The sequence below is a fragment of the Lampetra planeri genome, chromosome 19, assembly GCF_965212315.1.
Source record: "Lampetra planeri chromosome 19, kcLamPlan1.2.h2, whole genome shotgun sequence".
NCBI lineage: Eukaryota > Metazoa > Chordata > Hyperoartia > Petromyzontiformes > Petromyzontidae > Lampetra > Lampetra planeri.
Window position 1 is genome coordinate 5,345,251 of NC_136125.1, and position 24,383 is coordinate 5,369,633.

At 52.4% G+C, this 24,383-nt stretch overlaps 2 protein-coding genes across 8 annotated transcripts in view; one reads left to right on the forward strand and one right to left on the reverse strand.

The window, feature by feature from the left end:
• The window catches only part of LOC144723998 (protein diaphanous homolog 2-like), a 79,430-nt gene that overhangs the window by 17,999 nt on the left and 37,048 nt on the right, over window positions 1–24,383 (reverse strand). For all 7 annotated transcript variants that reach the window (XR_013586431.1, XR_013586432.1, XM_078602821.1 and 4 more), the window contains 16 exons: window positions 23,974–24,043; window positions 23,219–23,355; window positions 22,066–22,174; window positions 21,181–21,291; window positions 20,672–20,790; window positions 19,322–19,438; window positions 18,339–18,457; window positions 17,099–17,163; window positions 16,256–16,372; window positions 15,013–15,345; window positions 12,464–12,578; window positions 6,519–6,620; window positions 4,893–4,987; window positions 3,200–3,301; window positions 1,654–1,893; window positions 785–914 (listed from right to left, as the gene is read on the reverse strand). Coding sequence is in view for 5 of the 7 variants with exons in the window: in XM_078602821.1 (XP_078458947.1) it covers window positions 785–914; window positions 1,654–1,893; window positions 3,200–3,301; window positions 4,893–4,987; window positions 6,519–6,620; window positions 12,464–12,578; window positions 15,013–15,345; window positions 16,256–16,372; window positions 17,099–17,163; window positions 18,339–18,457; window positions 19,322–19,438; window positions 20,672–20,790; window positions 21,181–21,291; window positions 22,066–22,174; window positions 23,219–23,355; window positions 23,974–24,043 (2,081 nt within the window). In the remaining 2 variants the exon portion in view is untranslated. The remainder of the gene's footprint in view (window positions 1–784; window positions 915–1,653; window positions 1,894–3,199; window positions 3,302–4,892; window positions 4,988–6,518; window positions 6,621–12,463; window positions 12,579–15,012; window positions 15,346–16,255; window positions 16,373–17,098; window positions 17,164–18,338; window positions 18,458–19,321; window positions 19,439–20,671; window positions 20,791–21,180; window positions 21,292–22,065; window positions 22,175–23,218; window positions 23,356–23,973; window positions 24,044–24,383) is intronic.
• LOC144724163 (uncharacterized) lies at window positions 19,472–20,417 on the forward strand. Its single transcript, XM_078603087.1, has 3 exons — window positions 19,472–19,482; window positions 19,518–20,245; window positions 20,407–20,417. The coding sequence occupies exons 1-3, from the start codon at window positions 19,472–19,474 to the stop codon at window positions 20,415–20,417; spliced, it is 750 nt and encodes a 249-aa protein (XP_078459213.1).

Genomic DNA, 24,383 nt, shown 5'->3' on the forward strand with positions numbered 1-24,383 from the left:
GCGCGCGCTTCAATGAAGCGTGCGTTTCGTGGAGCGAAAACACGCCATCCAGAAAGCGGCAAGTCGTTTTAAAAACAAGGAAGAAGAATCGTGCACACGCACGAATTCTGTCGAGCTTTACCAACACGCGTTCGCCCTTGTATTTATTAGCAATGCGGAAGCAGATGGGTAGCTGTCAGGGCAAAACGCGTTTGATTATTTGCAAACAGTCCTTTGTAGCATGGTGAGTTTGTGTCTCCAAGTTATGAGCGACCGCTTGATCTATTTTGTTTGCAACAGGGTACGTTCCCAACAGCAACTAAGCTTTACACAAAAGTTTCATTCACATAGGTTTATTGTTTCCTCGAGTTATCGTGCGGCCACGTTAGTAAAAGCGCTGACACCCCCACAACGCGGCATGTTCTCAAGCCTCCCGAGTTGTCACTTTCTCGTCTCCTCTTCCTCGCCACGCCCTGCGCTTCCTCTTGGCCAATGAGCACGCAATGTCATGTGCGGGGAGGGAGAAGCGTTTGACCCAGGACCGGCAAAAGCTCCTCGTAGATGGGGGTAGTGGGGGGGCTGTCAGTCCAGCTGTAGTGTAGGGGGCCACCATAACAGTGATGTACCGCTAAGGAGGAGAGTGAACGTGGGTGGTGCCACAGTGGCCCTGGTTTACCAGAGAACGCACGCACCCATGCATGCACCCACGCACGAACGAACGCACGCACGCACCCACGCACGCACCCACCTACGCACGCACCCATAAGACGCACGCACCCACCCACCCACGCACACACCCACCCACCTTTGGAGGCCTTCTCAACGTGCGTGAGCTCCTCGGTGAAGCGCAGGACGTCCGGATGCTTCTCCTCACACATTTGCGCCAGGAAGTGCAGCAGAGTCAACTTCTGGTCGTTGGACTTGGTGTCCCTCAGCTGCGACGGCAAAGCAGGGGGCAACCGCCAGGACGATTTCATATGATCTTTTTGGTTCTTTCGGTAAAGTCACGTAGAATGGAAATAATAAAATAATAAAAATAAAACATAATAAAATAATTCTCACGACGTTTCGGCCACAACGCAAGTAGCCGTCCTCAGGTGGAGAACAGGTCTGTCGAGAAGACAGAGTCTACGTGACTTTACCGAAAGCACCAAGAAGATGAATCCCTGCAGTCACGAAAGCTTTAAATCGAGATTTCATATGAGTTTGCCGAACGCTGCCAAACCAGTACCACCGTGTCCGTGCAAGGCTCTTGCATACAACACCCGGCAACCCAACATCGTTTTGTTATTGGGCCACTCTCTGTCGATGAGACATCATTCGAAACGTCGCCGATTAGATTTATTTTGTTTTAAGACCACAGTTTTGTTGACGAGTGCGTTGGGTTGTTTTTTGTTCGTTGTGCTTGTGCACCACTGCCAATGCAGCAGCAGCAGGAGCAGCATCGCCAAAGACCGATTTGTCTAACGCACAGAGCGATGTACTGCTCCGCGAGAGTTCCAAACATCTCGCTTTCCATCACAAGGAGCGCGGCTGCACGACTGTAACCAAATCACAACAACAACACACGCAACAAACTAAACCGTCATCATCGTCATCATTGTCGGTAATGCTCAGGCACGGCAAGTCGGCACTCGCGAGGTTAGGCGGGCGCGGGCAGGCGGGCGAACCAACCTTGCACAGGAATCCCATCTGGAAGCCGAAGGTCTGCGCGTTGCGCGAGCCGGCGTTCATGTAGTTCCCCATGAGCAGCACGAGCTCCAGCAGCTTGGAGAAGCTGTCGCTGCGGCGGATCTCCTCGCAGGCGGCGCTCACTGCCACGATGTCCGGCTTCAGGTTGGCCACCTGCTCGTCGAACTGCAGCCGGAAGAGGATTGCGTTGAGCCGGGGCCGTAGCCTCTTCACCGAGCTGATCTGCAAAAAGGACAAGGAATGGGTGGGGGGCGACAGAGGTTTATACAAAATATTTGTTTTCTTTTACTGTCAGTTGTGATTATTTTTGTAATTAGTGCAGTGAAATTTGCTTATACGGTCAGGGATAATGACGGAGTGGCAGTCAAGGAAAGGAACACGTTAGACGACCACCAAGGAGATGGAGCGAATAAATCGGCTCGTGCGCAGGTGGACTGTTGCATTGCAGGACGGTGGTGGCTTGGGGAGGCCTTCATCCAGTAGTGGATTGACCAAGGGCTGATGATGGTGACAATGAATTTTGTTTGGTTCTGCACTTAACTTGGCTAATATCCAGAAATGCGAAAGGAAAGCACGTTGGTGTGACTGTCACGTGGCGAACGCTACCCTCGGTGGTAGGGCGAGCTGACCACCTGGGTTTGAATCCAGGTTTCGGCCGCCTGTGTTTAAACTGGATTTTGAAGTGTGGCAAGTGGACGGTCACAAACCGGTCACCGAATGACTGCACGACAAAAAACCGATCGCATTACATTTGGTTCTGCACGCACCCAATTTGACTATCATTCCAGCCTCGAGAATTAATAATATCAGTTTGACAGTCATGCGATGGTCATTCCTCTCTGTAGCGTGGCAGGTGGCAAAGTGCTTCCCTCTGCTGTGTAGATCAGAGGCCACTTAAAGGGATTTCAGAAGTGGCTCTGTAATGCCCGCTTCCACGGATTTCACTGCTCTGCGAGGTTTCCGTATGGATGCTTCGTCTCGTGAAGTGACGCAATATCGATAGCACAATCAGGATGGATTGGGAACAAAAAAACAAGACTTATTTTTGTTGTTGTCCTGAATAACCTAAACAAACGCTTGACAAATGAAACGTTATTTGCAAGTAGAAAGACCCTGGCACCACCGGCCGGCCTGCAGGTTCACAGCAGAGACACGCAACGTAAATACCGCTATCTCCGGCTGGATAACAATGTCAAATAACAATGTCCAGCACAACCTTTAAGCGTATGTTGTTTATCCGCCCAACGCATTCCTAACGCGTGTCTACACTGACGCTGCGCAAGCGCGTACTGTGCGCGTCGAATCCCGCGCGGAAAATAACAGACGTCCCAAACGCACAGTCGACATACGCGCGCTCGAAAACGCGATCGTGTCGCCTGCCGCCACGGCAAGGAAGTGGGCTTGGGCATGGCGCGTCGCTGGAAGGAATTATTTGCCGCGGGGTTCAGACCAATGCTTGGGTGGCAGCAGCCAAAGGAGAGAACCAGTGGCTCAGCGATTGAGCAACCTTGACATGTGGGGTACTTACGACAACGCCGAACTGCTCCGGTTCGCACAAGTCCTCATACTCGTTCTTCAGGCTGGCCAGGGCACTGAGCTGCTCCGGTTCGGGCAGCTGATTAATCAGACTCTGCAGTGATTAAAAAGACACACAATTAGCGGAAGCCCCCAACAAGCCCTCTGTTCAATTGCGCCTCTCAAAGGCATCCCCAATTTTGAGGGTCACCAGAGGCAGCGTGGAACTGACCCAACTTTGAAAAGACCTTCAATTAAAACTCAACCTCTCCTTATAGTAAAATAAGTCATTTACATCCTTCATGCAGCAGTGAATTCATCATGGCTGATGATGATGATGACCATGCCAATCCCATACAATACAATCGGATATACGCGGTGTCCAAAAGACGCCCGTGCCTCAACATGCTGTACAGAAACTACCCGAAGGCCTCCCCAAACCCCCGCGTCGGTCATCGGGATTCTTTGACCATACTTCACCACGCTGGTCAGTGCAGGTTTGGTGAAAGGGGAAGCCCAGGACTGGTTCGGATATCACTCGCCACCGATGCCGGCCCTGGCGCCCCGGGGATTGAGTTCTGGTCGCTCGGGTAGCCGCTTTCGCGGCCACGGCCGCTTCGCCAAACTCGGCTGTTTTAGCAAAACGTAAACACGGCTACGGAGGGGCGCATTGTCCAGACTGGTGAATACACTGCGGAAGTGTTTGTGTAATTATTGTTTATTTGATTACAGCGCTTGGGGGCGATGTTATTTCACAGCTCCGTGTTTGTTGTGTTACACAGGCCCGAGAACAAAACAAAGCAAGTGGCGGGTGGCGAGTCTCACCAACGCTACGATTATTTTTCGTCTAATTTTTTTACGGTCGTTCACGTGTGAAAAGCGCACAAGGAAGCAATATAAATGTGTGCACGCGCTTGGAATTACAATGAGAGACGGAAAGGGAAACACGTGGATCAGAGAACGCACGCGGGATAATGACATCATCCAAACAGTTTGCAAGAGCAGCGAGCGGGGCTCGGGGGTCAGGCCGCGTCACGGCTCGAGGGCACGATGGCGACGGGTTCGTGAGCAATAACGGAGCGCCATCCAAGGAATTGAACACAATCCGAGATTGAGGTCCCACCGGTGGGGGGAGATGGAGCGAAGGAATCGGCTCGCGTGCAGGCGCCAAGTGGATTACTACGTCGCAGGATTGTGAGAGATGGCGACGGCAGTTTTGTCCACAGGTGGATTGAACATGTCTGATGATGATGAGTTACTCGTCCACTGTGCAAGTGAATCAGAATATTTGATACTGGTAGGAACCTCCTGGTTACACCAGCCCACAGGGGATTATTGTGTCCGTCTGTCCGTCGTGCATCCAAAAATGGGAGGGGTGGGACTGGGTGGAGAGGGGAGGGTGGGGAGGGGCTGGGTGGGGAGGTTGGGGAGGGGCTGGGTAGGGAGGGGCTGGTCACCCCGTGGTGCCCTTATAAAACTCAACGTTTAACCTACTCACGCCGGCTTGTGCCCACCCTCACAGTCGGGCATATTTGCGGAATACACCACGCCGCCGTTGACCCTGGCCATTGACCGAGCAACCCAACGTTCCTACCAGCTCCCTCCGCAGGAATGTGTTTTATACTGGAGGAATCTGATGAGCTATAAAGCTCTTCTACACAGATGTCCAATAGTGTGAGAATGGAGGAGAGGGGAGGGGCGTTGACCTGGATCATGGACTCTGTTATTCGCTCCTCGTCCACGGACAGGATGATGCTCTTGATCTCTTGGTAGTCCATTCGGAAAGAGCCCAGGAAGATCGCTGCCACACACACGCACGCGCATGCCATCACGTCGAGCCCCGCAATGGTCACTTCGACACACAGAGTTACAGCCGTGTCTTATTAGTAGTATTATTATAATTCTGCTTGTTTATCCAGGAAGGCCTCACCGAGTCTCAAGACTCTTTTTCAGCAGGGTCCTGCAAAGGTTTCTGACAAGAGGGGGGAAATTCTGCTACCGTGTGATCCAAATTGAGTAATTTGTAAGTTTTCAGTATTGAGATGTTTGGCCAACACCAGCCACACATGGTAAATTCCACGCAGAAAAACAGCCGAGTCGAGAATAGAACCCAAGCGTCACCACTGCGCCACCACCTTGCCGAAATGTTATTTACTACACATTTTGCCGTGCATCGATTAATATCAATACCTATACATCCGTTGACAAAGGAAGACAACTCTGTGTATTTTTGTGCAGCACCTTTGTCAATCCACTGTGGGATGAGGGCCACCCCACACTTCTAGCGATCGCTTGGGGAAGCCTTCATCCAGCAGCGGACTGCTCACGGCCGATGACAATGATTACACCGTATGTATTTTAACGTAATAGGTTCACGCGACCATTACAGCCGCTGGAGGCGTCTCATCCGCCACATCGTTAGCAGAAGAACTGATTCCAGAGTCGGATCGCGAACCCGAATCGGCAATTTTTTTTTGTTACAAAAACAACGCATGGTAGAGCGTCGGTCTTGTGAAACAAAATGGGCACGGAGGTGGCGGGTTGGCAGCGTTGTGCCACATAGTATGTGGTGGTGACGCTGCATCGGCAGTGATGCACAAGCACAGATCACAAATAAATACCTCAATAAATTCGGCGATTAACACTGCCTCGAAAAGTTAATAATAGGTGATGGTTTGGGAAATGGCTATTCTTCTTCACAGGACACAGAGATGCCATCGCCTCCCTCTCTAGCCTCTGAGAGAAGAGAGGCCCAGAAGAAACAGAGATGAGAGAGATGAATAGCTGGTGTTGTAAGTTGCTTCGCATGTCGATTATAAGGATATTGAATTTCAGCTGAAATTTTGTTCACCCCAATTGAGTTTATACATCCGGGATCCCTTGGATTGCTTGGGGATATAAACTTTTGCTCATCTAAACTAAACTATTTTTTTTATTTTACTAGGTAAGGCCTACTGATGATCTATATAGCTCTCTTTCAGAAGCGACCTGGCCACCAATGATAGCTCAACGAAGTGGCTTATCTTGTGGTAATTTATAGCAGCCAAATTCTCTAAACGCATGTTTCTCAATGTGCAGAGAAAAACCGGAGGACCTGCAGAAAAATCCACACGACCACGGGGAGAGAGACACCGCAAACTCCAATATACAGCAGGCATCAGAGTCGGGATCGAACCCCATGACCTCCTGTATACCAGGCGAGGTAGTTGACATCTCGCCAACGTGACCTTCTTATGCCAAGCACCGCGACTGGTGAGCGGCCAAGGACGTGGGGGAGGCTCCGGGCCGAGGGCCCTGCCCGGAGGTGGTCCCGAGACGGTGCCGCCACTCACAGAGGTTTTGCGCCGTCTTGGGGTCGAGCACCTTCAGCTCCTTCACCTTCTTCTTGTGCGCCAGCGACTTCTTCTCGTCCACCTCGTCCTCTTCCTTCTTAGCTGCGGACGAGCGCAGAGTGAACGGCCGCACGCAAAGCAGCGCTCGCAAAAACATACACTGCTTGACAAAAGCTATCGGTAGTCGCCGTGCTTTCTGAACATTGACGCTAGAGTAGACACACGATGTAGCTGCTTTATGAAAAGCAATAAAATCGCTCCAAGTAAAACCGCAAAAAAACACTCAACTCGGAGAAGTCAAAGTCAAAGGACGGAACTGCCTAATTTTGTGAAATCGGTGTCATGGGAAATGCCTGGAGGCATCGGGGGAGGGGCTGGGGGTGGAGGAGGAGGAAAAGGAGGCTCTGGAGATCACGTTGCAAGAAAAATGTAAAAACCACACGGTGTTCCACCACTCACTGGGCTCTTCCTCCAGCGAGCTAGCATCCGAGGCTTCGTGAGAGCAGAGGGACACAAGCAAACATTCGTCTCGCGTCAGTACACCTAGGCGCATACCCCCGGCGGGGTCGGAAAAGCGGCCAGCGCGCGCGAGCGAGACGCCCCGTGGCGCCGAGAAGCGACACGGCGTTACATGTCTCTATTGTCGAGGAATCTACAGAGTGCAAGGCCAAGGGGTGCTTTGATAAAAAATTAGGTAATGGGGCAGCCCTGAAACTGCTTGCATCAACGCCACTCCTGGCTGGCGGAAGGGCCTCCACTTGAGGGAGCTCTGGAGAGCTCCAACTCTTTTTACACGCTTTCTTTTAACTCACTCTGTCTGTCGTTGTTGTCGTTGTTGTCGTATCCTCAAATCTTGTAACTCAATTTTAACCCACTTCCCAATGTGGTATCGACTGCAAACTTGGTATTCTTATATCATACTGATGATAATACTATATTCTATCATAAAAAATATATATTTTTTTAAACATTTGTTTTTATATGTTATGTTTTGGCTTGGGTAGAATTGTCCACGGTCAACGGACGTTGGCTGTAATTGGCCACGGTCCCTTACGTTATGGCAACCTTCGGGGCCACTTCCTGGAGTCGTGGAGTTCTGCCATTACTAGTACATTTCATAAAAGCGTGTTTAAAAAAAGTTTTTTTTTTAATATCCTTATTCAGGCTGGACTGACATCTTGATTGAGGTGGGAGTATCCACACTTTACTCACCACACGCGATCTGCCGATCGACTTTACTGTGGTGGACCCATTTATAGTGCTGGGTGGACATAAGTACGGGCGGGGGGTTGGATTCAAGAAACTTGCACCGTTGTTTCAACCGCCGTGCCAGGAGACCGAGTTGAACCCGCGACCTTTGGATCACAAGTGCGGTGCGCAGGATCTCTGCCAGGGGCTGCAAAGCCACGCGGTGCTCGAAAGACAAGCGCAAAAACCCCTCCCTGAAACGCAAATAAACGCTTCTCTCTACCCTCCATACACACGACTTAACACACTGGAAAATTACGAGAAAATAAACCCGCCAAGGTTTTTACACGCTGTGCCTAACTTCCCAGGCCGATCCCGCGCCGTCCCAGGAGGGCGCCGCGTGCGGCCGAGATGCATCCAGCAGTGGACAGCAGGCCCCCAGGGGAATGGCGCGATCCCATTTGTGTCTCGTTGACCTTTGGCCCAACGGCAGACTCCGTGAATCCGTCGAGCCGGAGGAGCAGCGGCGGAATACCGCGCCCCCCCCCCCCCCCGCCTCCCCCCGCCGCCACCCCTACCCAACACCCGTCGTGTTATCCGTCCCAACTTTCCATATGTGCTCAAGCCGTAAATAACAAAATGTCTCTACAGTGTAAGGTGGATTGTTACGTCGTAGGTTGAGAGAGATTTTTTTACAAACTTTATTACAAAAAAATGTTTATTTAAACTACAACAAAAAAATTACTGAGTTATCTAGCTCTTTTTCAGAAGCTACCTGGCCACAAATTATAGCCCAACGAAGTGGTTTATCTTGTGGTCATTTATAGCAGCCAAATGCTCTAAACGCATGTTTCTAACTGTAGAGGAAAAACCCGGACCACCCGGAGAGGAAAATCCACGCGATCATGGGCTAAAACGTGCAATAATCCAAATATACAACAGGCATTAGGATCGGGATTGAGCCCACGACCTCCTACATACCAGGTGAGGTAGTTAACATCTCGCCACCATGGCACCCCTAGGTGGGGATGGCTTCGCGAAGCCATCATCTGGCAGTGGATTGACCATGGCTGTTGACGGTGGTGATGATGCGAACCAAACCACCCTGAAAGTATCCGACTTTAGTTACACCTTGGAAGCTAAGCAGGGACGCTCCTGATGAGCCACTGGCTGGGTGGCCAGATGTTGTGGATTTGGGCCGCGAGGTAGGCCCGTACGACGGCAGTACAGAAGTGGATTCTTGAATCTAGCTGTGTGGATCTTTCGAGTGTTAGCCCCTGGTCTTGCAGAGCGTGTTTTTTTTCCCCCCTGGGTTCACCGCTTCGCTCCCGCATGCAGCAAAAAATGCTTGTGAATTTAATTCGTAGCCGACAAAATTCCAACGTTGCAGGGACCTCCTCCTGAAAGAGGAGCCTTGAGACTCGGGCGAGGGAAGCTCTTCTCTGTTGGCCCGTGTGAAAACTGCTATCGAGCGACGATCGTGAAACCAGCAGCGCGGGGACCCTTAAGTCATAGCTGACAGAACTAAAATCGGGGCAGTGTAATTACAAGAAGAGAAGAGGAAATGACTGTGGGTGTAATTACTCTGATGAGTGGGGGGTGGGCATGGGACGGGGAGGGGGCGGTGCATCAGTGAGGAAGGCACACGGTAGTTAAGCAAGAGCCAGTGGACATAGCAGTGTTAGGGCATTTAGCCAACGGTGAGATTGTCAAAACACAGAGAGGATCAAGAGGATGGAACAGCAAGCTAAAACTGCGCTACTTTCGTGTTGAACAGCACCATTTCGGTCAAAGCGATTATCATCCTTTGTCAATCCACTGCTGGATGAAGGCCTCCTCCCCCAAGGCGCGTTGGTCATGGGGTTTATTCGACGATACGTCACCCAAGCGCTCAATGCGGGTTGCTAAATGGGTGGAGGGGCTAAATCGTTTTGGATGTCACCGGCCACTGATGTCAGCCGGGGTCGGGAATCGAACTCGGGTTCGCCGCGTTCCCAGCGCGAGTGCGCTAAACCGCGGCGGTGCCACCACTCCGCAATGTAAGGATTAATCAACAGTGAAGAGACGTGGGTCGCTTTCGCAAAGACAAAAAACAAGTTCACGTCCATCGAACGACCGGCCGTCTGAGCCAATTGCTTTCCAGCGGCGTGTTTTTGGTGGCTTAATAAAGCCACTGTTGTTCGCTCGATTAAACATCCCTCCCAAACACTCAACGAAGCCGCAAATGCGTATTTTTGTAACTTTTACATGGGGTACAGTCCCCCAATAGTCTAATACAAGTCACTAACTTGAAACAAAAATTACAACGCTATTTAATTTCCAACCGTCAAGGATATAGTGTGTAGCACAGTTTTAGCGAGTGTCTACACAACACACACAGCTGGGGTCAATTATAATAACAACTACTCAAATGTTGTTATCTGAAACTATTATAACGACTCAAGTGTTGTTATCCGAAACGATAATTACCATTACAGCAGCGCCAGTCGGCTAATTACAATGAAACTACGAGTGAAAGTCACCGACGGAGTTGGTCAAACATCCCAATATAGATAGGACCACAGAGCTTGAGTAATTGTTGGCACCGGTTGTGGCCGCCTGCCCCCCACTTTGTAATTTCCCGCGTGTCCGTACAAAGTCCGCCCGCATTACAAAATCTACAGCTCTGCGAGATTAAATGTGCAGGAACGACGCAATATAAAAGCATTACCATTAATTATTATTATGATTAACTGCACTAGAAATTACAATTGTAATTGAGCCCATGTGTATAACTACCAAAGTGTTAAACTAGAAGCCGTGAGTCTCCAGCACAGCAGATCCCCCACACTGCAAACGACACAAGCAGCACTGACCTTTCCCCGTCACTGCAGAGGGTAGTAGCGAAAGGGACGTGGGGGTTGTGGGTCAGGGGTCGGCGGGGGTGGAAGGGAGGGAGGGGGAGGGGGTGGAAGGGGGGGAGGGAGGGGACGGGGGGGGTGTAAGGGCCCAATGCAGGCATGGGGCACATGCACGCGAACACATGGTGCAGGAGACACGGGGGGTCAGGTGAAATGGTTAATTACACAACAACACGGGCACTCATTAGTTCCGTCACCACGTAACGCTCAAGCATGTGTTTAACGCACAATCGGCATATTTTAAATAAACAGAGGGGGGCTCTCAGGAATGTTTTAACAGATGCGACATAATTGCTTGAATTAATATCTACGATAACGATGAATTGTTTTTGCAAGTACAGCCATCTACGGTCTCGATCAAGGGCCGCGATTATAAATCGCTGGGGCTGTGAGTTATAGATCTGAGCGCAATTTAGGGAAACTGATATGTATACGGAAACAACAACAAAAAATCCTTGCGGTCAAAGTTATTATTTTTTTCTTCTCCGTTTAAAACAATGAAGAGGCAAAGCGAGCCAGGAGAAGGACCATCCTGCTTCCCGTCCCCGCCCGTAACGCACACAAGCAGGCTTCCTTCCTGCCTCGACATTCAGAGTAACGGCAAACGCCGCGACCCGCAGCGTGCTGGGCTCCAGCAGCCGCCGTTCACCGCTCGGCGGTGGTGGAAGTCAGAGGGGCGCTCGTGCCAATGCGAGGTGCACGTCGAGGCTCGCTGGCAGGAGGTTACGGGAGAGACCCATGTCTTACGAGTTAACGGACCAAAAACACATACGGGTGACATCAGTGACACAATGCACAGGGTCTTTTCCGCTAATTTTAAAAGTTTCCCAGCTTGCGTTCAAGGAACACTCACGACAAAGGCAAATAAAACCTCTCACGTGTGAGTTTCTTATGAGCTGTGCTGCTGAGAAGGGCAAGTTTCAAGTTAGATTCTGTTCAAACCAGGTGAGAACTCAAACGACTAGTACGAGTCTCATTTGCAAGAGCGACCTGGGGATTTAGTCCACCAATAGGGGGCGATAATTGCAGCTGTGTGTATTCACTATTGGGTATTTTGCAGTGCCATTTTAAAATTTGTTCGATGTGGACCCTGAAGCTGGCACACAGTGGCGTACTCTTGCGAATAACGTCGGGGGATCATTCACGTCCATCGTGAAGCAGACGACGCTGAGTGTTGTTATGGTTATTACACCCACCCACAGTAAAAACACCAGGGTGGGCCACTGGACTCGAACCGTGAACCTCTGCAAAAGCGGCGAGCGCTCTGCCGATGGGCCGCATCACCGCAGAGATCACAGTGATGAACACGACAGGCGTACGTGGGTTTCTCCGGAGGCTCGCTGGATACAACGTTATTTCTGTGCGCGCCAGCTTACTATGCATTCGACGACAAATCCATTGGAACTCGCGTGTAATTCCTGCGTAACGCGATCGTTATCACCCGCTACCTCTGCCGCACAGCAGGGGCAGGGAACCTACGGTCTTGTGGGCCGAATGCGGCTCATGGCGGCTTAATCTCACAACGCCGTGACCACATGAGGCCTATCTGTGTGTTTGTGTGCACAACAAGTTGGTACAGTAGGGGGCACAGGTGGTGCATCAGCCAGTCATCTCGGTCAGTCGACCCGTGGCACCTGCTGGGACTGGCCCGTGACCTCCTGCCAGCGGGCGTTCGACACTTCACGTGGCCTTAAGGTGCACTTGGCCTGGCACAAGCGTCGTGGTGACGTCACCGCCACTTAGTGGCGAATGGCGGTTGTTGTTGTTGTATACAGGTGTGAGTTCGTACACAGGTGTGAGTGCCCAGGTATGTGCGTGCACACAGGTGTGAGTGCTCATGTGAGTGAAGCGGCTTACGCCTCGTCTGGGAGGAGAAGCTGAGCGCCAGCTTCGCGAAGAGATCAGGGCTCTCGAACTTCTCCTCCTTCACGCGCGTCCAGAAGCAGCTCTCCCCCATCTCCTGCGGGCGGATCTGCACGGCAAGACGGCACGACGTCGACCGGCTTTGCGCATCGACCGGCTGGAGCCGACGCCACAAAACATTTGCCGCCTTCCTCCGTCACCCACAAACAATCACGACTTACCCCCCCCCCCAACACCACTCTGCTCCCGTCAATCCCAGTTATCCGCATCACTTCTCAACTTCAACTTGTAACGCTGTGCTGCCACCGCCGCACACTTTTCCTTCCTCGCTCCCGAAGGGAGAGAACGACCTGGAGGAATCACAGGTGAGCGTTTACATTTGGAATCTGGAGCAACTGGAGTAAACCCACACGTGCGAGGGGGAAACACTATCCCACAATGACATTATTGCTGTACTGCCTTCTCCTGGCAAGCCAGGGTATGGCTCCCCGACGCCCCACGGGAAGGGTGTTTCACAACACTTGATGCGGTGATCCACCAACCCTAGATCACAGACGCGCGCCACCAGCGCCCGCCTTCTGAACACACTCACCGGCTTTCTGTCCACACAAACACTCCTAGATACTAACTACACCACTCAAGCAACTCCAGCCCCCTGCTAAACAGTCCCCAACTTCCCCCGCCTCATTTCTAATTGCGCCCAGCTCGGCACTCTGCTCTCAAAACAACCCCAGCTCTCTATTCCAAATCACAAACACTCTGACCAGCTCCGCCACGTGACTTCTAACGGCTCCTGGCTACCCCACTCTATTCCCAAACAACCCCGGGGATGAGTGGCACTGAACCGGTGCGCTCAAAACCCCCGATGGTCGGTTGGAACGGCACCCTTCCTGCTTCTCCCGGGATTTAGCCAGGTAAAATATTGAAATAATTAATTGGAAACACACACACACACACACACCGCCTAGCATGTGCCACAATGCTGTAATGTAAGTCTGCTGTGTACACGAGCGTAACTGGAACACGATGGCCCTGTTTGTAAAGTAACTTGGTTGTCTCAAGTGAAACACGTACCCCCAGGGATGAAGGGTGCAGCTGTAAAAAATGTACAACATTGAACAAATAGCCACGATTCTATTTACTTGTAATTGAATTGTCTAAGGTGTGTGCATGTCAATATTTGATCTTATCTCACTGTATCCCGATTGTGCCACCGGCACCACGTCCCAAGACGAAGAATCCATTTGGAACTCTGAATAACCATTTGTGTTCGAGAGCTGGGTCCACAGAAGCGGAGATCACAAAACTACTCCTGAGATCCATAATAACAGCCTTTCAAATATATAAACACGTACGAAATGCCTCCCGGCCCCACCGACTGTTGAACACCTAACGGCAATAGCTCACACTTGACAAATCACGTACAAATTGAGGAAAACATTAACAGTGTTTTGAGCCGAGTGAGAGCCAAACTCCAGTCACCACACGCCGGCAAAAATCTCGGCGCTTCCTGATATTATTAGTTCAGGCTGTTCCTTCCCCGAGCGAGCGAGCGAGTGCGGGGCTTTTGTGAGAGAGCGCACAATGAGCAGTCAACATTGTGTGCGAGCGTGCGGGCAAGCGCCCGCACGCTCACCCACACGCACACACACACAGGCGCGCATACATACACACACGCGCGCAAACACACACAACGCGACTTTTCCCCCTTGTCAGTATTTGTTGCTGCCCGCGCGACTGCTACCCACCCATCGCTCTGCCCGCTTCGTGCGTCTGCGAAAAAATTGGCCGTTGAGATCGCATTCGTGGTTACAAGTCCCCCGTTTCAAGGCACAGCGACCGCAACATGTCGTTGCTACGAAGAAGGGGCATTGCCCGAAACGAAGCCTAATGAAAAATATGTTTTCTTTATCTTAAGACCACGCAGTGTTATCGACGAATGTGCAGAGTTTATCGTAGGCAGGGCTTAATTTCCCACTTTCCCACTGATTATAATTTGCCGGGCCAAAGGTTGACTGGAGTAAGCACGTGACTGGTACCAACAGCGCATTGCGAGAGTTATACTGGATGTGGTATGCCGGGTGCATAAATATTGTCCGGGTCGCCGAATCAGAGAGACCCAGCGAACATTAAAGACCGATTGTAAATGCACTTACGACCAAAACTGATATCCGTGGCGGTCACCAATGACTGCACAGAAAAAACCCTGAGATTCAATTTGGTTACTGCACCTAAATCTCAATAGATTTCAGCACGGATGATTAAACTATTGCTTTGACCCTCATGCCATGAACATTAGTCTCTGTAGCAGAGTGGGTGGGAAAGCCCTGCCCCTGACTGTGTGCATCAGTGGTCACCGGAAGATATGTAGTAGTTCTGTGAGATCCACTTACGTGGGCTGTTCTCTAGTATGGGAGCGGGGGTTCCTCTTGTTTGCCAGTGATCCGAATGGATTCGTCTCATTGCACGACACTGGCAGCGCAATCAGGACACACAAAAGGGAACTCACGACATTTAAATCCTGAACCGAGGGCCCCTCTCACCTTGGCCCAGTTGGCCCTCTTCATGGCCACCTCCGGCTTGTACTCCTTCTTGGGCTTCAGGCCGTGGGGGAGCTGGGCCCCTGGAAGAGACGGCGGCGACGGCGCCATCCCTCCCATGGGGGGCGCTCTGCCAAAGGGGGGCGGCGGAGGAGGGGGCCCGGGTGGGCCGCAACCAGGTGGAGGCGGCGGCGGCGGCGGAGGAGGAGGCCCTCCCATGCCAGGCAAGGGAGGAGGTGGGGGAATGCCTCCGGGTAAAGGTGGCGGGGGTGGCACAGCGCCACCGGGGAGGGGAGGCGGAGGCGGTGGCATGGGAATGCCCGGGATGCCCTGGCCCTGTTGACCGGGCAGAATAATGCGCGTCCCGTGAGACTTGCGCACGTGTACATCGCACCTCCTGCCTTTGACATGCCTTCTCGAAGACACCGGAGTTGACCAGCATAAGAGCATCAGCAGGCCGATGCACACATCTCCTTCATGAACGGGAAATTAAAGACCCAAACCACAGTGGTGCGATTGTGACCATGTAACCCAAACTATGAACCAAATAGTAAAGCACTTTGGTTTGTAGGAACAGCAAAACTACACAAACTCTCTCCTGAAGCCCTCTCGTTGTGGCCAGCAGACCTCAACAATTGGCATCAGGCTCCTGAACCATATTTCTGGCGTACGCAAGAATAGATTGTACAGCCACTTTGCCAATCCACAGAAGTACGGTGCAACAATGGCTTTAACTGCACCTGCCCTCTGCCATCCACACGTGTATTCCCGCAGCCTACAACACCTTGTTACGCATGGTGGTCGCCCATCTGAGCGCTTTCAAGGCTCAAAGATGATTAACTTCCGAGAGTTGGGGAGATCGGTCGCATTGCGGGTGATTTGGTCCTCGGAAAAGAGATACGTAACAGGCGATGAATCGCGTCCCACTAAACGATGTGCGTACGTTTGTAAGTTGTCTCAGGGCGTTCCCGCTTCAGCATCTATATCACACTTTGCTTCCGCTCGCGAGATATTTTCACTGGAGCTACGACCGTGATAGCCCCGAGCATGCGCTCCTCCGTGCTTCCTTCAGCGTCTGTTCCATTTTCATCGTCAAAGTCCACGCAGCCCACAAACGTGACCACCCCGGCGACTTTCACGGTGGGGGGGGGGGGGGGGTACATTAGCGGTGGCCGTACCACCCCGCGGGCCACCGGTCACTTTGTAACCGTGGCGCCGGCGGTCGTGCCGCCCATCAACCCGTCACCTGCTGGCGCAGCCGCTGGTTCTCGGCCTCCAGCTCTTGCAGGCGCGCCTCGAAGTCGGCCTCGCGCTTCTGCAGCGTCGCCTGCGCCTCCTGCCGCGCCGTCAGCTCCGCGTCGAGCTGCGCGTGACACACGCGGGAACAGCGCGACGCGTTACTACTCTCGCCCCGACCGCGCGCACACGTGTCCGCCGGCTAGGCGGCCGCTGATTTAGAGAACTCGCCAAGTCGAAACTGCCGCGCGGGTCCCTGCTTAAATAAATGTCATGTGGCATGCAAGGCACGATGGGAGGACCAAAGCAATGGGCCTCTTGCAGTCTTGAAATCACGTTTTGAGTGTAACATTGTGTGTGCAGTCTTATCATTCTTAGGGTAGCAGTTGGTTATTGACCAGTTTCCTGCCATGCGGGTCGCATGAGTTATTTGGCCATAGTTCATGACAGTTCGAGCGGGAGATGTGGGGGGGGGGGCAGATAAGTATAGTACAACAATGGTATTTGCCACACTGTCCTCTGCTGGCCATCCAAGCACGATCCAAGGCTCAAACCTGCTTAGCTATATTTCATGTTGGACAGTATGGCAGTATCTTTATATACTGTATATATATATAAACTCGCACTGCCCGTGCATTTGCGCGAGATACACTTCCGAGGTGGAGGGTGACGTCACCGCGTACATCTGCGCGGTGACGTCACCACCACGGGGCACTTGCATGCCCGCGTGTCAGCCAGCCAGCAAAACATTTTTCCAACACAATATAACGGAAAACCTTCAGTTTTAATATGAAACGTTACTCCCGCCGAGCGATTCAACTCGGAGACTAAGCGAGCAGTTGCTCTCTCCCACCTGTTTGGCCAACTCGGCAGCCTTGCTCTCGCTCTCGTCCACCTTCGCCTTGTCCACCAGCACATCTGGAAGAGGCACGCACTCCAGCGGTTCACACTCGACGTGGGGGCGGGTCACACAAACGCGGGCGAATGATTTTTGTCTGCCCGTTGCGCGACGGCGAGGCACGCGCGCCGTTCACGGGTGCCCTCGGCCTGGTCCCCAAACATGCTCGCGTGAGTCACTCTAAACCAAGCGGCAGCCGAAGTGGAGATTATTTGTCTGCTACAAACTTCCACGTAATAATAAGCCACTTCATTGGGCTATCGTTTGTGACAAGGTCGCTTTCGAAAAAGAGCTATATGGCTCAGTGGGCCTTAACTGGTAAAATAAAAATAGTTAGTTAGATGGAGTGATGACATCGGCTTAGATGGATTGATACATTATCGCAGGACCGTGAAAGATGGACGTGCATTGGGAAGGTTTTCATCCGGCAGTGGATAGAATTTGGTTGCTGATGATGATGATGACAGTTGGTGGATTCTAGATTTGAAGCTTTCGTGACTGCAAGGATTCATACTCTTAGGTTTTTGCGGTAAAGTCACGTTTCTATTAATTTTATTTTTTACCTACGTGACTTTACCAAAAAAACCTAAGAGTATGACAGTTGGTGGCATTGGCTGGGCGGTGAGTGGTACATGGTGAGCTGATAAGTGACATGGCTTGGGTGCATGGTGACTGGTGAGTGGCACAGATTAGATTTTTTTTCCCGTGGTTGTATGGTTAACAACTTCACCCCTTACACCAGGCCAAAGCCACATTTTTGCCACTGTGGTGGATGTGTCGATGAGCGCAATCGGCTGAGGACACCACGAGGAGATTCGGGTTAGTGTTGCCAGACTTCGACACTTCGCATATTGCCATAGTGCACCTAGACTGCCACAAGTGCTGCGGCGATTTGACCGTCACCCTGTGGCGAGCACGGAGTGATGCGGGATGAGTAGCACACAGCGAGCAGTGAGCGGAACACAATGAGCGGTGAGCGGAACGCAATGAGCGGTGAGCGGTGAGCGGAACGCAACGAGCGGTGAGCGGAGCGCAATGAGCGGTGAGCGGTGAGCGGAACGCAATGAGCGGTGAGCGGAGCGCAATGAGCGGTGAGCGGAACGCAACGAGCGGTGAGCGGAGCGCAGTGGGCGGTGAGTGGACCACACAGGGTGGATGAAGAGGAGACCGCCCACGGGAGGCGCTGGAAACCCACCGATGAGATGCTCCACCTCCAGCTGGAAGCGCTTTCCGTGCCGGAAGTCGGGGTCCACTCCGTTCCGGTGCAGGATGATTTGCGAGACGCATTCCTCGATGAGCTTGTAGTACTGGGGCCTGCAGAGTCGGGCGATGGGACGTGCATACGCATCGTTTGGTTATCTTGTCACTTAGAAAAACACATCGCCGCTTCCACTCCCAGGGGCAGACTGCTGCAGTGAGCATTGGGCGACCTTACTGTGCTGACGAGTCCTGTAGAGGACGAAACCGCTCCACGGTTGTCGATCGTCGTCCGTCTGTCACAGTTGTTGAGGCATATTTGATGGCGACCTCGTACAAGAGCACCACAATGCACTTGTTCGGCAAAATGTGGATGGTTTTTGCATAATGCACAGAGGCTGTGTGCTTTTTACACATTTTGCGTCTTGTTGGAAACGTGAATGAGCTTCAATACTATAACAGCGAGAGATGCCAGTGTCTTGAGGAGGGCCGTTATTCAGCACTGGATAAATCACCGCTGCTGAGGATGCTCTTCTCACGTGGCAAAACGTTGAGGCTCGATGCCAATGTGGAGAACTGCTGGCTACGACGAGAGGGCTTCAGGAGAGAGCTTGTGTAGTTCTGCTGTTCCATCTCCATTGAAGGAGCGCAGACTTCAACAGTTTACTCTAACGGTCTAACAGTGTGGGTCACATGGCCACAGTCGCACCACCTTGGCTTGCCTTTAATGCATCACTACGAGTCTCTATGCATCTCTATGGGTCCATTTGGGTTTACTGTGGTCCGTAGTTTGGGTTGCATCGTCACCATCGCTCTACCGTGGCGTGCTGATGTTGTGAAGCGGTTGATGGTCACACCGCCGATGCTTTTGAGGAATGTCACAGTCGGGAGGTGTGATGTGTGGGTTTCAAATGAGGTGTTCATGATGATCCAAAACAAAAATGGGAGATCAAGAAAGACAACAACAACAATAATACTAACCTGACAAAATAGTCATTTCTGATCAGCAGCAGGTGCTGGAGGATGGACAGGAAGTATGGCTCGGCCAACGTGTCTTTCACGATGTTGGACACGATCTGGAAGACCTCCTGCACGTCAGTGAGCCGGGCAGTCAAGGGGAATGCCGCACAAATGTCCTTCAAGTAACGTCAACCTGGAACGCGTCGCCGCCCATTAGTCGTGCATCCTCGACGAGAGACAGTGTGGGGACTAATGCCCTCACTCCACAGCTTGGGACTAATGCCCTCACACCACAGCGTGGGACTAATGCCCTCACTCCACAGCTTGGGACTAATGCCCTCACACCACGACGTGGGACTAATGCCCTCACACCACAGCATGGGAATAATGCCCTCACACCACAGCGTGGGACTAATGCCCTCACTCCACGGCGTGGGACTAATGCCCTCACTTCACGGCGTGGGACTAATGCCCTCACACCACAGCGTGGGTCTAATGCCCTCACTCCACGGCGTGGGACTAATGCCCTCACTTCACAGCGTGGGACTAATGCCCTCACTTCACGGCGTGGGACTAATGCCCTCAGACTACAGCGTGGGACTAATGCCCTCACTTCACGGCGTGGGAATAATGCCCTCACACCACAGCGTGGGACTAATGCCCTCACTCCACGGCGTGGGATTAATGCCCTCACTTCACAGCGTGGGACTAATGCCCTCACTTCACAGCGTGGGACTAATGCCCTCACTCCACGGCGTGGGACTAATGCCCTCACTTCACGGCGTGGGACTAATGCCCTCACTCCACAGCGTGGGACTAATGCCCTCACTCCACGGCGTGGGACTAATGCCCTCACTTCACGGCGTGGGACTAATGCCCTCACTCCACAGCGTGGGACTAATGCCCTCACTCCACGGCGTGGGACTAATGCCCTCACTTCACGGCGTGGGACTAATGCCCTCACTTCACGGGGTGGGACTAATGCCCTCACTCCACAGCGTGGGACTAATGCCCTCACTTCACAGCGTGGGACTAATGCCCTCACTTCACAGCGTGGGACTAATGCCCTCACTTCACGGCGTGGGACTAATGCCCTCACTCCACAGCGTGGGACTAATGCCCTCACTCCACGGCGTGAGACTAATGCCCTCACTACACAGTGCGGTGATTCTATTACAATTGGTACCCGATTCTTGCTAAGATGCTTGCAGCAAGCGGGTAAATATTGTTTGCGGCCGTTTCAAAGCGGAAGGCCTCGTGTGGGTGACCGGGGTCATGAGAGACGAAGCTGTGGGCCGTTTCGGCCCCGCGGGCTGCGGGCCCGTGTGTGGTATGGACGCGCGCGCCGCGGTGGACTCGGGGAAAGGATATTCCAGCTCGAAGCGGATGTCCTCGTAGCGGTGAGAGAGCTCCACAAAGTCGTCCTCGCGGTTCTCCTCAAACACTCGCAGCTGCACGTCCAGCTCGTCGTTCTCCAGGTCCCTCAGCTCCTGCTCACAAAGCACGGACAAAGATCCCCGCATAACCTTCAGTAGACTGTTGGGGCAAGTGCTGTTGGCGAGCACCTACGGAGGCCGGCACGGCGCACGAGGGCGTGGGTGGTCAACATTTGCTGCGGCTCATCATTGGAAACAATGAAATCTCAAATGAATGCTTACGTGCCATTTGGTGATTATGAGTCGTCCAATCGTCTGCTCGGATCGTTGGCCGGTGGCGGCGTTTGAGACATTCACCACGAGGCTAATCCTGAAGCCATCCACCGGCTCGTACGATCACCCACCCCGACACGAATGTCGAAACGTCGCCCATCAGCGGTACACCGACGACACCACGCCACATGAACTCGCTCAAGGGGAAGGCGGAGGGAGGAGGAGGCTCACCTGCAGAATGTCGACGAGGCCACAGCGCATGAACTCGTTGCGCAGGTGTAACCGGAAGTCGAGCTCGTCCACGGAGGTGAGGAGGGCGTTGATGAGCTGCATGCAGCCGACCTGCAAGGGGACACGGGACGCGGCGTCAAAACCGGGAAGCAGTCCGACCTCGTGCATTCCTAATTTCGTCTCGCTGGACCTTGTCCCGATAATGTTTGACGTCCTTTCATACGAAATGTCGCGTGTCTGATCGATACGTTTCATTGTGAGAATTGTTGCTCCACTACTGGTTCGCTTAACGATTATGAATTAGCGCATTAAATAACACCTGTATAGCAGAAATCCGATAAGCCGTGCTGATGTGAATCCTGTAATCGCTGGGGAAAATCTGCCATATGGGTCTATGTTAAAAGGTTTTTGTATTCTTGATAGTTAAGTCAAAAAAAGTATACAAATACGTTTCTCCTAGAACCGCTGATGGGAAAAAGCTATCTCAGTGTTTCTCTCCGCTCTTGCAGCTCTGTGTTAGCCCTGCCCACCTCTACGGATCGCGGTTTGCGGTTCGTGACGCGTTTTCAATTCGCCGCGGTGTGCTGGCGCAGTACGGGAAGCAAGAGCAAACCGCCAACATATCCGCAATTTACAGGGATTGGCGAATGATTGTATTTCTGCTGTACACGTGACAATTACATTTCTTCGGCTCCGTCGGGTGGCGGAGGGTCTTAACAACACACACTTGGTCAGATCATTGCGTGACCCCACCCAAAAATCAACTGTGCATTGGGAAACATCGGCTGCGTAACACACACGCACACACGCACGGTTTTACCAAACAGCGGTCACGTGGTGCCGCGTCGGGACAAGTTAACCGCGTCGCGCATGCTGCGCAGCTACCTTGAGCTGCAGGCCTTGCCGCAGGCCCAGGCCCTTGACGATGGTGCTGAAGCGCTCGCGGTTCTCCTGCTCACCGCACTGCGTCAGCGCCTCCAGGATCCGCTCGTGACTGCGCGCGGTGGTAAAGCAGAGCGCACGGCAAACAACGCAGGGGCGAGATGTCTCGCGTCACGGGCCCGCTCCGAAAACCCACGCCGCCAAACAAATTTAACACGGAGACGTTTTTTATCCATTTGGTCGAATTCTTTTTGAAATAATCAGCTTCATCAAGTGTCTCGGTTAAGTGCTTGGCTCGTGCGCGGTGGCCGGGTGGTGGCTCAAGAGGTCACGGGGCTCGGCTGGCACCGTTGAGATACGGGGTTAGAAGCCAGACAACTGCCTCTGCTTCAACCAGGTGTTCAAGTGTAGCGGAGTCAATAATGGTCTCAGCCCGGTGACCAATGACTGCGCAAAATAACCATCACATGGAATTTAATTCTGCACTTAATGCGCCTAAATTCCAGTTCCGAAAATTAAAAATATCGGCGTGACGATCGTGCGAATAAACATTGTCAGGGCGGGTGGGGAAGTGCTGCCGCGTAATAATGCATAACAGAGGTCACCTGAAGTGCCCTCAAGAGGCAGTTCTGTGATATCTGCTTTTGTGGGCCGTTTTCTCACATGGACAGTTGCGGTGATGGATTCCCCGTCTCTTCCCGTGCGGCCCCCCTAGGTTGTGGAATTCACGTCCACCAGATGCTCGGTCCGTGTCAGGTCTCTCGGCTGCTTCAAATCCTGCCTAAATGTCCACATCTGTTCTGAAGGCCCTTTTGACTTCCTTTAGATATTTTTTTTACCATTGGGGTTTTTACTTTACTTGGTGGGGTGTTCTTATCCCTCCCATAAGTGCACTTTAATTTCGTTTTCTTTTAGTTCTGTAAGGCACTTTGCAACATTCCGGGTGAAAGGTGCTTTCAAAGTGTAAATTATTATTATTACAAAGAGACCGATAGCACAATTGTGATAAAATTGTGGGCATATATAATACGTTATTTTATTTTTCACGAGAATGTCGAGTGTCGAGCACGTGCGCAGGGCATGCGGGGGCCCTCCCGGCGTGGCCGGCCACGCGCGGTGCCGCGCGGGACGTGGTGGCAGCCGGTGCACGACTCACGTCCTCTCCTCCTCCAGGATGCAGAGCGCCGACAGCAGTTTGACGGCATCGGCCATCATGGGGGGGTACGCGGGCTCGATGGCACGCGCCAGCAGGAGGATGCCCTGCTCCTCGCTCAGCATGCGCATCAGCCCATACTGCTCGCGGCAACACGCACGCACAAAGACAAACACACCAGATTTGGTGAAGCAACCACAGAAAGCTCAAGTGTTGAGCAAACACACGCATGTATCTAGGCCTATTTATTTGACCAATTTAGTGACAACTAAAACGTTTAAATAGGTAATTTCGGCGGTTGAGGGGGATCACATTATCATCTTGTTATTGTTATTATTCGCAATTAAGTTTGTGTATCCGAGAAAGCCTCACCGAGTCTCAAGACTCTTTTTCAGGAGGATTCTGGAAAGCTTTTTGCAGTAAGGGGTGGTCTTGCTGCCGCCGCTGCGTGATCCAATTGAATAATTTGCATGTACATTTTCAGCATGAGGATGTTTTGGCTAATAGCCGGTTATCTATGGGTGGAAACCGGAGAATCCAGATGAAACATATAGACTCCATACATAAAGGGCACCCAAGTTGGGATTCGAACACATATCCTTCTTGCTGTCAGGCACCACTGTGCCACCCCGCCGCCCTTCTGCTCACGATGCGTGCATTGCATGACGTGTTTAAGAATCGGGAGTCCTTTCACTGTGTGTGCGTTGTACGCAATCAGTTCACACGGGGGTGGAGTGGCAGCGCAGGGGAGACGTCACCTTGTTGTTCATGAAGGCCTTCAGGCACCGCACGATCTCATGCTGGTTCTTCCTCGTGATGTTCTCAGGTCTGTCGGCGCAAGCAGCACAAATGCAGAGACGTGAGCTACGCTTGTGGCTGGTGCAGCCAAGGGAAAGGCTGCCGCGTAGTCCATCGGACAACTACGAGTTACTGTTGGTAGAGTTTTTTTTGGGGCGCTGAGCCTGGACAGCGCACGAATGACAGGATACCGCCGTGCACGACAGGTCCTGCAGGCCGCGGGGCTACGTGGCGGGCGGCAGATGTCGGTGCGGCGATATCATTATTTGAATCGCGCTGCTGTGCTCCCGCGTTCATGCTGCCCGCCTTCGCTGACCCGCGCTGACCGGCGTGGTGAAGTATTGCCAAATAAACCCCCGTGATCCGCCGC